This window comes from Blennius ocellaris (assembly GCF_963422515.1).
Source record: "Blennius ocellaris genome assembly, chromosome: 13".
In the NCBI taxonomy this organism is placed as follows: domain Eukaryota; kingdom Metazoa; phylum Chordata; class Actinopteri; order Blenniiformes; family Blenniidae; genus Blennius; species Blennius ocellaris.
In genome coordinates, this window is record NC_137662.1 from 11,986,862 (window position 1) to 11,999,205 (window position 12,344).

At 42.5% G+C, this 12,344-nt stretch overlaps 2 protein-coding genes across 3 annotated transcripts; one reads left to right on the forward strand and one right to left on the reverse strand.

Annotated features, from left to right (window-relative positions):
• The first annotated feature begins 1,462 nt into the window (after positions 1–1,462).
• On the forward strand, positions 1,463–9,369 carry LOC308138052 (calpain-1 catalytic subunit-like). Its single transcript, XM_080506989.1, has 22 exons — positions 1,463–1,557; positions 2,618–2,635; positions 3,434–3,683; positions 4,111–4,180; positions 4,274–4,392; positions 4,717–4,850; positions 4,961–5,129; positions 5,305–5,388; positions 5,492–5,577; positions 5,729–5,803; positions 5,972–6,132; positions 6,231–6,424; positions 6,809–7,020; positions 7,154–7,193; positions 7,285–7,350; positions 7,436–7,493; positions 7,658–7,722; positions 7,853–7,921; positions 8,009–8,087; positions 8,191–8,304; positions 8,391–8,449; positions 8,531–9,369. Exons 3-22 carry the CDS (start codon positions 3,435–3,437, stop codon positions 8,555–8,557), a joined length of 2,130 nt encoding a protein of 709 aa, XP_080363115.1. The 5' UTR covers positions 1,463–1,557; positions 2,618–2,635; position 3,434; the 3' UTR covers positions 8,558–9,369.
• Positions 9,370–9,588: 219 nt separating this feature from the next.
• On the reverse strand, positions 9,589–11,462 carry mrpl14 (mitochondrial ribosomal protein L14). Of its 2 annotated transcripts, none has more exons than XM_080507527.1 (3): positions 11,393–11,462; positions 11,116–11,200; positions 9,589–10,005 (listed from the first exon to the last, which is right to left on the reverse strand). In XM_080507527.1, exons 2-3 carry the CDS (start codon positions 11,193–11,195, stop codon positions 9,639–9,641), a joined length of 447 nt encoding a protein of 148 aa, XP_080363653.1. In that variant the 5' UTR covers positions 11,196–11,200; positions 11,393–11,462; the 3' UTR covers positions 9,589–9,638. The 2 variants fall into 2 exon arrangements, with proteins under 2 accessions (XP_080363653.1, XP_080363652.1); XM_080507526.1 differs by having other exon boundaries at positions 11,364–11,432.
• Positions 11,463–12,344: the final 882 nt, after the last annotated feature.

Below are 12,344 nucleotides of genomic sequence, written 5' to 3' on the forward strand. Positions count from 1 at the left end.
AAAACGTCCTCATCCAAATTACTGCTGTAAAACTGGTTGTGTCATCAAATCAGTGACACTGTGTGTACACAGTCTTGTTTGAAGACATACGCCAAATAGACGATTCTATGTTAGTTAACTGGCTGTAACCTCGGGGTTTTCCATGATATACAAATGACATGGTTTGTTTAACTTGATTGAATGAGTTGCAGGCCGAACACATTAAATGATCTGATGTCTTCCAAAAACATAATAATCAGTCAGTACAATATAGAAATATAGGTAACCTTTGAATTAAATCATATAGTTGAAGAGTACTAGCTACCTGTATTGGTTATTCTTTGTAAAGGCTATACAGTCATGTCAGTATTGAAAGAATCAAATATGGAGTGACATTACAAGTGATTAATAATATAAGTTAAAACATCAGTGCGACATTGCCCAGATAAGGTAAAACTGTGTTTTAATCAGAACACAGAACTTTCTCAAAGTGCTCACTTTTAGCTTTAATTTGAGGAAATTAAGCCATATTAAAAAACAAAATTCTCAATACTTTGATTCAAGCTTTTGACCACTTGGGGGCAGTAGCACAATAGAGCACTCGATCAGGAATAGGTTAACTGCATCAGATTTTTACTGTCTTCACCAGGTAGTCTGGACTCTACCTCTTTCTGATCTGCTTTTGAGTTACTCCTTTTTGCCTTGGTTGTTGTGCTTTTGTACTTCTGATTTCTGGCCTGCTATAAACAGACATGCTGTAATGTTGACGTAATAATACCATTGAAGTGCACAACAGAGCATCACAGGAGATCCTTCATTTATGTGGCATTAAGACTCTTCTTTGTGAATCGTGTTTGCTTTCTTTTCCTGTTAATCTCACCCTGCTTACACTTGTCACCACTGACATTAGCTTATCCCTGTATGCATTAACATTTAATTCAATATTGCTTATTCAACATTATTCTGTAGTATTACGACTTCAATAAAAGATGCAACCTGCAACTTTTATTATCTTGCATTTTTTATGTTCATTGCATGGCGTGTAACCCGAATCTGTAAAGCTTTGAATACGTTTCTTACAATGTATTCATTGTTGTTTTTGTTATCTAATAGATGCACTCCATCTATACTTTTCTCACAGATCTCCCCTTTGATTATAGAGTTGGTTAAATTGGCTAAAAAAAAACCTGTAAGAATGGAAGCTCGATATAAATACAAATATACTGAAACGTTTGGTCATGTTCTCACGTTACACTGTATTTTTTTTGCTTGTTGAGTTTAAGTATTTATTGAAGTTTAATTTTGAGCCCCTTTTTTTTCGCCCTCATCGTTTTTTTGAGCGCCTCTGGCGGCGGCGTGTGGAACTGCAGGCGCACGGTGGCTCCTCCTCTAAGAGGGGCTGATCCCTCCTGCAGTGTGTGTGTGCGAGTGTGTCTGTGTGTGTGTGTGTGTGTGTGCACGCCGTGAAAGAGGGCTGGACTTGGCTCTGCAGCCCTATTAAACCCCTCCAGACCCCCGTTACAGACTCAAATCAGACGTTCCTCACCGAAGAAGCTGCGACTTTCCCTCAGAGCTCCGGTGAGTAGCTGCAGCCGCTCGCTTCACCTGATTCCCACAGATTAACGGGACCTGACGGGGCTTCTTTTTCTTTTCTTTTTTTTTTTTATTGTAGTGCAGGCCACAGAGTGCGGCTCTTTGCTTTAATACACTTACAGCAGATCTAATAACACACACGATCGTATCGAGTGTGTCCCAATAGAAACGAGTCAGTGCGCTCAGCTGAGATTGGAGAGTATTGTTGAAATGTGTCCCGACACTGAGAGCGCAGGCCGGTGCGCTCAAACACGGGCCTACTTGTACTTTTGAACAGGTGCAGTAAACTGTGAGCCTCGACACCCTTCCTGCCACTTTGGAAAGTAACCGGCCTGTGAATTCACAAAGGGATCCTTAAAGTGGGTGTGCGTCTGTAGGTGCTGACTCCCGTGCGGTACTTTTAAATAAGACGGCAGGTTGGGTGGTTTTTAGGGTGTTATCGAGGTGGATGACTTCACCATCACAGTGCTGCACAGATCAGCTTTTCTCTATGGGGCAAAATAGATCCATCCTTTTTGGTGAGTTGCCAGCAGTGTGTGTGTGCAGAGGGACATTCCTGCAGACCTTACAGGCATGTGGGGCCTCACGGTGAAGGGGGGGGGGTGTCTGCCACTGTAAACAATGCCTGGAGAGATGTTTCTATCAAAAGCACAACATGTTTTGCACACCAACACTCACACACAGCAAAATTGCCCTCGTGGACCTCACGACTGCAGCTTCAGCCATCCTTGTTCTGTCTTGCTTTGAGTCCCTGCCATGTTCACCGAGTTCATCTCATTAGTATTCATTTTGAGTGGATCAGGGTAGAAAAGATCACGCTTTGTCCCCTTTCCCCCCCCTTCTACCACAGAATTGGGTGGTTGTTGTGAACCTTTATGTGAGGAGATGGAAAGTTTCACGTGGAGACATAAACATCAGTCAGAAGCTCCATTAGTTTTCACAGCTGAGGAGTCAGATAACAAAAAAATCACTCTTTTCACCAAACAAACCAATGAATGACTTTCTCTCTCTCTCTCTCTTTTGTTTTTGCCTCACTCTCCCTCAGCCTTCCCATACACACAAGGTATCATGTTTCTAACCTCTTGTGCTATCCCCACATTTGTTGTATTTTAGGTTTGGCTGTCCTCACATTTCTCCATAATCCATGTCTTTGTGTCCATGCTTTTCACATGACATTACTCTGTCATAATGTTTCAGTTCACTTCAGTTTTTCATAGTTGGTGAAGTTACGATTACATATAAGCCACAACTCTCACTGCCTTGGGTAAAAAAAAAAACCCAAAAAACAAAGTGTATTATCACTTTGTTCAGGGTTCATGTAAGTGCCCAGCAGTAGGTTGGACTAAAGATATACTGATGTCAGTCTGATCACCAGGGCCCACACTCCCCCCCCCCCCCCCCCCAAAAAAGTTTTTAATCACTGTTAATTACCCATTAATTATAGTTTATTTCCAGCTTTAAAATTCTGAAAGTTGTACCCACATTGACAACAGTAAAAGTTCACAGTCGAACTATCTGCTTATTTATTGCTCATTTAGGCTTGTTTGGGCCAAAAAGTCATCGAATTCACACACATGAAAACTGGGAATTCTTGAATCAAACATTTTAAATACATGTTTGATTTGAGTTCGACCTCAGTTTCCTGTCGATCTTACAGCTTTGGCTTCGAGCTCCTTGCTGCCTAACACCACACAGTGCTGAATTGCATTTGATTTTTTTTTTTTTTTACTAAACAAACTGTGACTACTGATTTCCGTGCTGTGACCATTAGACTTGGGTGTGCTGCTGATTAGTTTGCTGCTATTTATAGATGGCCCTGTGCACACCCACGCACCGACTCCATATTTTTATCTCACGCCAGTATGTATCCAGTTGGTGGCGGGATCTCTGCGAGCATATATGCCAACAGGCTCCGGTCAGAAGGGATGGGCTCCAAGGACCAGGCTGTGCACTTCGCCAACCAGGACTACGAGGCCCTGAAGCAGGAATGCCTTGAGTCGGGCGCCCTGTTTGAAGACCCCTGTTTCCCCGCTGAGCCTCCATCCCTCGGCTTCAAGGAGCTCGCCCCTTATTCCTCTAAAACTAGAGATGTGGAGTGGAAGAGGCCCACGGTGAGAGTCGTGTAAATATTGCATCCGGTGGTGTGCATTCACGACGATACCATTTGTTCACAGATCACACAGGCCGATCTAAAATAAGAATCAAAGTGATTATTTATTTATTTCAATGCTTCTCTTGTGCCGTCGCTTCACCGGCGTGCGGGCTGTTGCTGGTGATGACTGGAGCTCCCATAAACAAACATATCAGTGACACCGTGTCATTGCATGTCTGCAAAACCCAGACAGAATAGGACAAGTAGCGACAAGAACCTCCCTGACCGCCGCAGCTGTCGGGCGCTCGCTGCATTCTCTGACCGCTCCCACGCTGTGACATTTGTTTACCGTGCCCCAATAAAGCAAAACACACACTCGTGACAGTCGGCATGGAGATTGTTAGATGCCCTGATTAGTTTGTGAGATAACTGAAATTTCTCCATAGGAACTGACAGAAGACCCTCAGTTCATCGTGGGTGGGGCCACTCGAACGGACATCTGTCAGGGAGCACTGGGTGAGTCGTCTGTATCCCATCAGCTCAGGGGGGGGGGGCAGCAGAGAGATAATCAGTGTGTGATTCCCGATCACTGCTTCTCCTCTCTTGCAGGTGACTGCTGGCTCCTAGCTGCCATCGCCTCCCTCACCCTGAATGAGAAGCTCCTCCATCGGGTCGTTCCTCACGGCCAGTCCTTCCAAGACGACTATGCCGGAATATTCCACTTCCAGGTATTTTACAATCGGCTTCTGGTTTCCCCCCCCCCCCCCCCCCCTGCATCCATCTTCTGTACCACGTAATCTAATCTCAGATGATCCATCACAGGGCAAGCAGACAACCCAGCCACACACACACTCATTTATACCTATGAGCAATTCTGACAGTCACCAGTTACCCTGAAAGACATGTGCACATGAAGAAAAGCTGAATATGCACAGGTAGAGCGTGCAAAACTCCACATGCCCCGTCACCATTTGACCTCTGTTCTGTGTGAGCCTTTTCCCTACAAGCAGTCTTGTGTGCATGAAGTGCTTATTTATGGCTTTGTGTTGCAGTTCTGGCAATTTGGCGAGTGGGTAGATATTGTGATTGATGACAGGCTGCCTGTCAAAGATGGTGAGCTGATGTTTGTCCATTCAGCCGAGGGCAATGAATTCTGGAGTGCGCTCTTGGAAAAAGCTTACGCAAAGTGGGTATTGAAAGTGCTCGCATGCCTGTTACATTATTGAACATTTAGTGGGGGAGTCGTACTCTGAAGGACTCCGATGGGTCTAAAGTGTGCTCTTCATGTGCCGTCAGGCTGAATGGCTCCTACGAGGCCTTGTCTGGGGGGAGCACCACTGAAGGCTTTGAGGACTTCACGGGGGGTGTGTCTGAGATGTACGAGCTGCGCAAAGCTCCTCGAGACCTGTACAAGATCATCGGCAAAGCTCTGGATAGAGGCTCCCTGCTGGGCTGCTCCATCGATGTAAGTGCCGGCCGCGCTGGCCCACGGCCGAGACAGACGGATCGATGTTGCGCAAATCGTTTGGATTGCCAGTTGTATTTAAAGTGCCTCTCTTTATTTCTGTGCTATTGAGTTACCACTTATATCCCAAACTTTTTTTTTAATTCATTTATTTTTTTTCCAAACAATAATGCAGATCACCAGCACCTTCGATATGGAAGCTGTTACATTCAAGAAGCTTGTGAAAGGCCACGCCTACTCTGTCACTGGACTGAAGGAGGTGTGTGTGTGTGTGTGTGTGTGTTTATGTGCATGTGTGTGTGTCTGATTGTCTTCAGCCGTCATTATAGTTTTAATTTGATCATCACTGCGGTGTTATGCAGGTTGATTTTCAAGGCGGCATGGAGCGTCTGATCCGGGTACGAAACCCTTGGGGCCAGGTGGAGTGGACAGGAGCATGGAGTGATAAGTAAGTATTTGTAATCGTAAACTTAGCTGTTGACATCAGTTTTTTGTTGTTGGTTTTTTTATTTTTTTTATTTGCTCAAACCTTTTCTTCTTGCTATTTCTCATATTCAGGGTTTACTTCTGTCTTGTTGTTTTTCTTCTGTCTTGTCTAGTTCCTCTGAGTGGGATGAGATTGACCCTTCTCAACGAGAGGATTTGCATCTTACGATGGAAGATGGGGAGTTTTGGTAAGATTCAGTGAGCAGTCAAGAGTTTCTGAGCAAAAACTTTAAACTTCCTTACAACAGGAAGATGATATTATTAACAACAGCCTTATATCTGACTTACCGGCAAAAGAATGTAATTAGAAATACAGAAAATGAGCATTTGACAAAGGTTTCGTTCTCGCCTGATAGGATGTCCTTCAGTGATTTCACGAGGCAGTTTTCTCGACTGGAGATCTGTAACCTGACTCCAGATGTTCTGAGCGAGGACAGCCTCAGCCACTGGAACACCATGAACTTCTACGGGACCTGGAGAAGAGGAAGCACGGCCGGAGGCTGCAGGAATCACCCCAGTGAGTCTCTTTGATATCACAGCACCATGCGCTGATGTGTCTGCTCATGTGTCGCGAGAACTGTAAAACAAACCAAACCAAACGCGCCGTCTGTCCAGATACGTTCTGGATCAATCCTCAGTACAAGATCACTCTGCTGGAGGAGGACGACGACCCCGAGGACGATGAGGTGGCGTGCAGCTTTCTGGTGGCTCTCATGCAGAAGGATCGGCGCAAATATCGGCGCCAGGGTCAGGACATGCACACCATCGGCTTTGCTCTGTACGAGGTGGGAAGACAGATTTTACACAATGTGAGTTTTGAAACTCTACCTAAGCTCATGTATAAACTTTTGCTCCCTCTTTTTTTTTATTTTGCAGATTCCAGATGAGGTAAGATACATGATTGATATCACTATACTGCATATTTGTCAAAAGATTTACAATTAGTATGACTTCCTTCCTTAGTGCTGTCACGTTTTAAGCGCATTGAACATCAGCCAACAAATGCTTCTATTTGAATTGAGTCACTTCTTTAAATAAGTTACTATTGATCCTCTGAGAAGACTAAGAAAGAAAGTTTGTTCTCATATATTAGTTCTATGCAATACCCTGCAATGAGGGTTAGCTGGGTTGAAAAACACAAATTATTTAAACCTAAAACGTGACATTTCCTTGTTTGCTGCTGCTGCATTCAGTTCAAAGGCTGCCAGAATGTCCATTTGAAGAAGAATTTCTTCTTGAGCCACTCGTCGTGCGCCCGATCGGAGACCTTCATCAACCTGCGCGAGGTGAGCACGCGGCTGCGCCTGCCCCCCGGAGAGTACCTCATCGTCCCCTCCACCTTTGAACCCGGGCAAGACGCCGACTTTGTCCTGAGAGTCTTCACTGAGAAGCTGTCTGAGACAGAGTATGTGTGTTTGGAACATGGTTTCATGTATTCTTAGCTGCATTAATCACTTTTATATTCAAATTGTGTATGTATATATACATTGTATGTAGGAAAAAAAAAAATCTAATAATATACCTTTGCTACCTTGTAGAGAACTGGATGACGAGATCTCAGCTGATTTGGAAGATGAGGTACGGATGGGTCCTGACCAACACTATAAATGTTTAATAAAATAAAAGATTTCTGATTTTCATCCATTCATTCGCTTATGCTTTACTACAGGATGAGATAACTGAAGATGACATCGAGGACTCCTTTAAGTCAATGTTTGCTCAGCTTGCTGGAGAGGTAGGTTTCCTCTTGAAAACTGTCAATGACGTTGCTCTTATTTGAATTAAAAAGGTGTCTCTTCTTCTCCTCTTTGCTTTCCCAGGACATGGAGATCTCGATTCATGAGCTCAGGACCATTTTAAACAGAGTCGTTACTCGACGTGAGTTTTCTGTTTATTTTTTTCTTTTTCATGGATCTCTCATTACCGTATTATATATCCCACTGTGGAGTGTAATGTGTTCATTTCCCAGTCTGCCTCTATTTGTGTGTCGCTGGGTGTTTAGCCAGCCGGATGCTTTCAGACGAGTGTCTTTTGCGTTTCAGACAAAGATCTGAAGACTGACGGTTTCAGTGTGGAATCGTGCAGGACCATGGTCAACTTGATGGATGTATCCTCACCAGTCATCAGACGTGATTGAATCCAAACCTTTTTGCACTCATTGTTCACTGGATGATAATGATTCGTTGAGCATAACAGCGATGGAGTTTGGTTTCACGCCTTAATGCAGTATCTAACAGAAAGATGGCAGTGCCCGTTTGGGACTGGTGGAGTTTCAGCTCCTCTGGAACAAAATCCGAAAGTGGCTGGTATGGAAACAATAACCACATGCAGGAATATTACACATGCAGGACCTCTTTCTACTTGCTGTTTACGTTTCCGTTTCCACGTCTCAGGTTATTTTCAGACAGTTCGACCTCGACAAATCTGGTGCCATGAGCTCGTACGAGATGCGACTTGCTGTGGAAGCAGCAGGTATGGGGTATTTGAACGTCTGACGTTTTACTTTTAGTTCTTCCACTTTCAATGAGATGTTTTTTTTGTTGTTGTTGCTAACTTTCCACACGTCACCGTGCAGGTTTTAAACTGAACAACAGACTGAACCAGATCCTGGTGGCTCGGTATTCTGATAATGAGATGATCGACTTTGACAACTTCATCTGCTGCCTGGTCAAGCTTGAGGCCATGTTTAGTGAGTGATACCGTGACACACACTCTTGGGATTATACACCTCGTCATTACATTTCGTTACTGATGGCGGATACCTTGTTTTAACAGGATCCTTCAAGCAAATTGACCAAGAGGCATCAGGGACGGCTGAGATGAATCTCACCGAGGTGAGTCCCGCTGTAAGAAAATCTGATTTGTTTGTGTTGCCTCTTTTCTGCTCGTCTAACTTCATTTATCGCCCCCGCCAGTGGCTTTACTTGACAATGTGCGGTTGAAGAGGAGCCGCGTTGCTGGTGAGGTGCATCGAACGTCATTAAACCCGGAGCTGCGAAGACCCCTCTGCCTGAGGACCCTGTTGATCCTTCCAACACAATCCCACCTCGGACTACGATGAAAGTAGCAACACAGCTGTAGTAACGGATTACCAAAGTCCAGCCATATTTCACAAACTATGCAAAACATTCAGTATAAATCTGCCGTTGTGCCACATTAGTCTGTCGTCTATGTAAAAAGCATGGGGCTATGCATGACAAAAAATGGTTGGCTGGAATGTGCATTGCAAGCTGATTTTGACTATATCCTGTATGTTTCAGTCAGTTGGAGGAGTCTGTGTGACAATTGATTAATTTACTGTAATTTCACTTTTTTTTCTATCCTCAGTTAAAGTAAGATTTGATTACTTCAGTACTTTAAAAGTGAAGTCTTATTTTATTCTTAAGTCACTCATGTTTTCTTCATTTGCAATGAGTTTTAGTACTGAAAACAGCGTTATGCCTCAGTGGACTTGTAGTTCCAATTGTTAACCTGAAGGTGGCAGTAAACACTTTTTTAATACATATGAAGTTCAACTTGTAGATTATTTTCTTGATGTTCTTCAAGTAGTTGGAGTGACACAGCTGACTTGTTTGATATATTTTGCACTCGGGCTTTAGGTTGAAGCTGCTTGTGAAGTTGCCTCACAATAATAAACTGTTCACTCAAGTGACAATTGATCCTGAATGCCTTATACATGAAACCATATTGAGCTGTAAAAAAATGTGCCAGTCGTGTGTTTTGTGTCGTGAATGTATATCGTGCCTTCATTAAATGTTCCACTCAAGCCTAATTGCACACCATTTTTTGTTTTTTTTTCATTTTGTCTGGAAAATAAACTTGACCCACGTTCAATTGCTCCAGCAAACGTCTGTGTCGAAGGTTGCATTTATTGTAAGCAGCGAGAGGCCGCGGTAAAATGCCACAAATATTGACACTTCACAAACACAGGAAATGGATCTTTTCAACTTTATTGACTATGTTGTCAAGCTTATGTTTTTACTTCCCAGCGCAATAAAAAGAACAGTCAGGAGCAGGAACCAATTAAACGAATGTATTTGCAATCGCCAGGAGTTTGGAGTAATCGCCCTCCATTTTCCGTAGATGTGTTGGTATGGGGACCTTAATCCTCGTTCCTGTGGGGTTACCATTGTCCTCCATCAGAATGACATTGTTCGAGTCAAACCGTGCGGTCATTCGTTCTCCGGGCATTTTGTGTCCCACGATGAGCGCTTTCTTCTTCTGTCCTTTGATGGCGAGCAACACTTTGTCACCGACTTTGCCCACTCCGTTCTTGGTGTAGACATGGATCACTCTTGGGGGGCGGTGATAGGGCGTATTCCCAAGTGGACTGTTGTCCACTACACGCACTCTTGTCATTTTTTGGATGGCTGCTGCAACAGCAGACACGCTGACAAGACAAAAAAAAAAAAAAAAATGACAAGACATCCGAGACACGTCTGTAGTGATTATTTAGCTGCTATTATTCTGGACTGGATGACCTTCAAACACAAAGTACTCCATGTCATGATGTTGTCACAAAAGTTGTTTTTCAGATATTCACTCACAATAATGTGACTTGAAAACAAAACCCTCTTTTGTAACTTACATTTTTGGAAGTCAATGTTTTTCTTTTTTTTTTCTTGTTTCTGTAACTTAGTACTACTTTTGGGGAGTTTCAGTTTCACCAGTATCCAGGAAATACAATATAATTTACTACTTGTAAAAGCAGAGGTCACTACTGAGTGTGACCACAATTTGAATATCCAAACACTTTGATTTGCATATTTCAAGAACTTTTTTAACAGAGAAAAACCCACCCCAACATATTTCATATCGGCACGTTAGTCATCTTGAACATAAATCTTATATCAAAGTGAATGGCTACTATTGACAATGCAAAGCATTAGTTAGACATATATCCATCTTCTACTGTATATCTCGTCATCCAATTCAGTGTCTTGAGATGCTGAAGCTAATCTAGCAACAATAGATGAAAGCAGTGTACAGCCTGGACAAGGTTGTCAGTCCATCACAGGACGAACACAGGGAGTGACAAACACAGACACATTCACAACAAGGGACAGAAACTAAGATTTTAATTGTAAAATTCACTTCAAGGTCTATTTGTGTAACAACCCTGTGAGTTTTTCCACATTACTGAAGTTCGATTCAGTTTTGGTCTGCAGAAATTTACATCTATAGGAGATGCATACAGAGAGTCCCATATTTTCTCTAGGGGTGGATGTGAATGTGGTTATTCGTCTATATGTGTTTGTGATTGACTGGCTACTTGTCCAGGGTGTATCCTGCCCTCGTTCATTGTTAGCTGACGTAGGCTCCAGTGCACTTTTCTTAGTTGGTATGCGACTATAAAAATTGCCTGTTACACTCAAACTGCGCACATCATTACTGACATGCTGTGAAGGAGGCACCTGAAGCCAAACCCAGGTACACTTTTATATAACCGCAGAAAACAGTTTTGCATTATTTGAAGTCGAGTCTGCAAAGCCTGTCTTACCTAAAAGCCCTGTGATGAAGTGTGGACGGTGTCTGAAGGAGCAGACCAGTGAGCGTTGTTGAAAGCCGGTGAAAAGCCATGATCACTGCCGACAAAAACACGTTAAGCACTGTTAGCAGCTCGAGGCTAAATGCGTCGCTTTACTTCATAAAGACACTCAACGAACAAATGACCACTAACAATGGCGCGAAATCACAATATCTTCATATTATGACAAAAAAATGCATAAGCGGGTATGTTTAAAATACCTCAAAGTATAAAGTAGCTCAAATGTTACCCTTCTCCCGTGTCCCATGCCAATGTCACGTGTGTCGTAATCAGCGCGCGACGACAAGCTCCCTTTCTAAACGTACTCAACACATGACGTTTAGTGACACATCGTTCTGTTATTCGAATGACTGAGAATCAGAACACATGATTTAGTGATTTTAACATTGGAAGAGTCCTCGTATGGATTGATATACACAAAGAATCGCCAAAGCAATGAAACAGCCCCATTTAGCCTGTTTGTTACTTTGTTGTACGTCATCGAAGCGCGCCGCCAAACATAGAAATACAAATATAGTATTTATTTTCGCTCTCTCTCTCTCTCTCTCTCTCTCTCTCTCTCTCTCTCTCTCTCTCTCTCTCTCTCTCTCTCTCTCTCTCTCTCTCTCTCTCTCTCTCTCTCTAACCCAAACTGCCTTTCAGTATTTGCTATTGTATATTATTGTTTAAAATGCAATATTTCTTATAAAGGTTATATTAAGAACAATGACGAATCCCATCAATAAACATTTCATTGTCAACATTTTAGTGATTATATAAATCAACTTAAACCAACTTAATTGGTGCAGATTATTCAAGCCTGAGGTAAGTGAAATTCTTCAAAAGGATTGTTGCCAATCACGAAGTTACAGTATATCAACATGACTCAGGCCTTAAAACATTTTTATTTGGTCAGGCTTTCCAACAGTAGATTTTCCTTATTATATTACCTTCGGATTCATAAAGACTATTTGTATTTATTTTACTTATTTACATTTTTATATTTCTTAATCACGTTGCTTTAATTTATTTAATTTTGTATAGAACTGCAGATTGTCTTTCTCAGTGTCTCATTAGATGGTATATAATTGCTTTGCCTTAAAGATAAGCCTTTTTTTCATTGATGTCTTTATTTCAAACATGTAAAAAGAAGATAGAAAACATTTAGATATATAAGACACATGTGGAAGGGACCATAGATT

Bases quoted from the DNA above. Each gene is read 5' to 3' on its own strand.
- mrpl14 (XM_080507527.1), bottom strand. From the start codon at position 11,195: ATGGCTTTTCACCGGCTTTCAACAACGCTCACTGGTCTGCTCCTTCAG. The intron at 10,006-11,115 runs GTAAGACAGGCT...TTGTCTTGTCAG, and splicing joins CTTCATCACAGGGCTTTTAG to CGTGTCTGCTGTTGCAGCAG.
- LOC308138052 (XM_080506989.1), top strand. From the start codon at position 3,435: ATGTATCCAGTTGGTGGCGGGATCTCTGCGAGCATATATGCCAACAGG. The intron at 3,684-4,110 runs GTGAGAGTCGTG...ATTTCTCCATAG, and splicing joins TGGAGTGGAAGAGGCCCACG to GAACTGACAGAAGACCCTCA. The intron at 7,021-7,153 runs GTATGTGTGTTT...GCTACCTTGTAG, and splicing joins GAGAAGCTGTCTGAGACAGA to AGAACTGGATGACGAGATCT.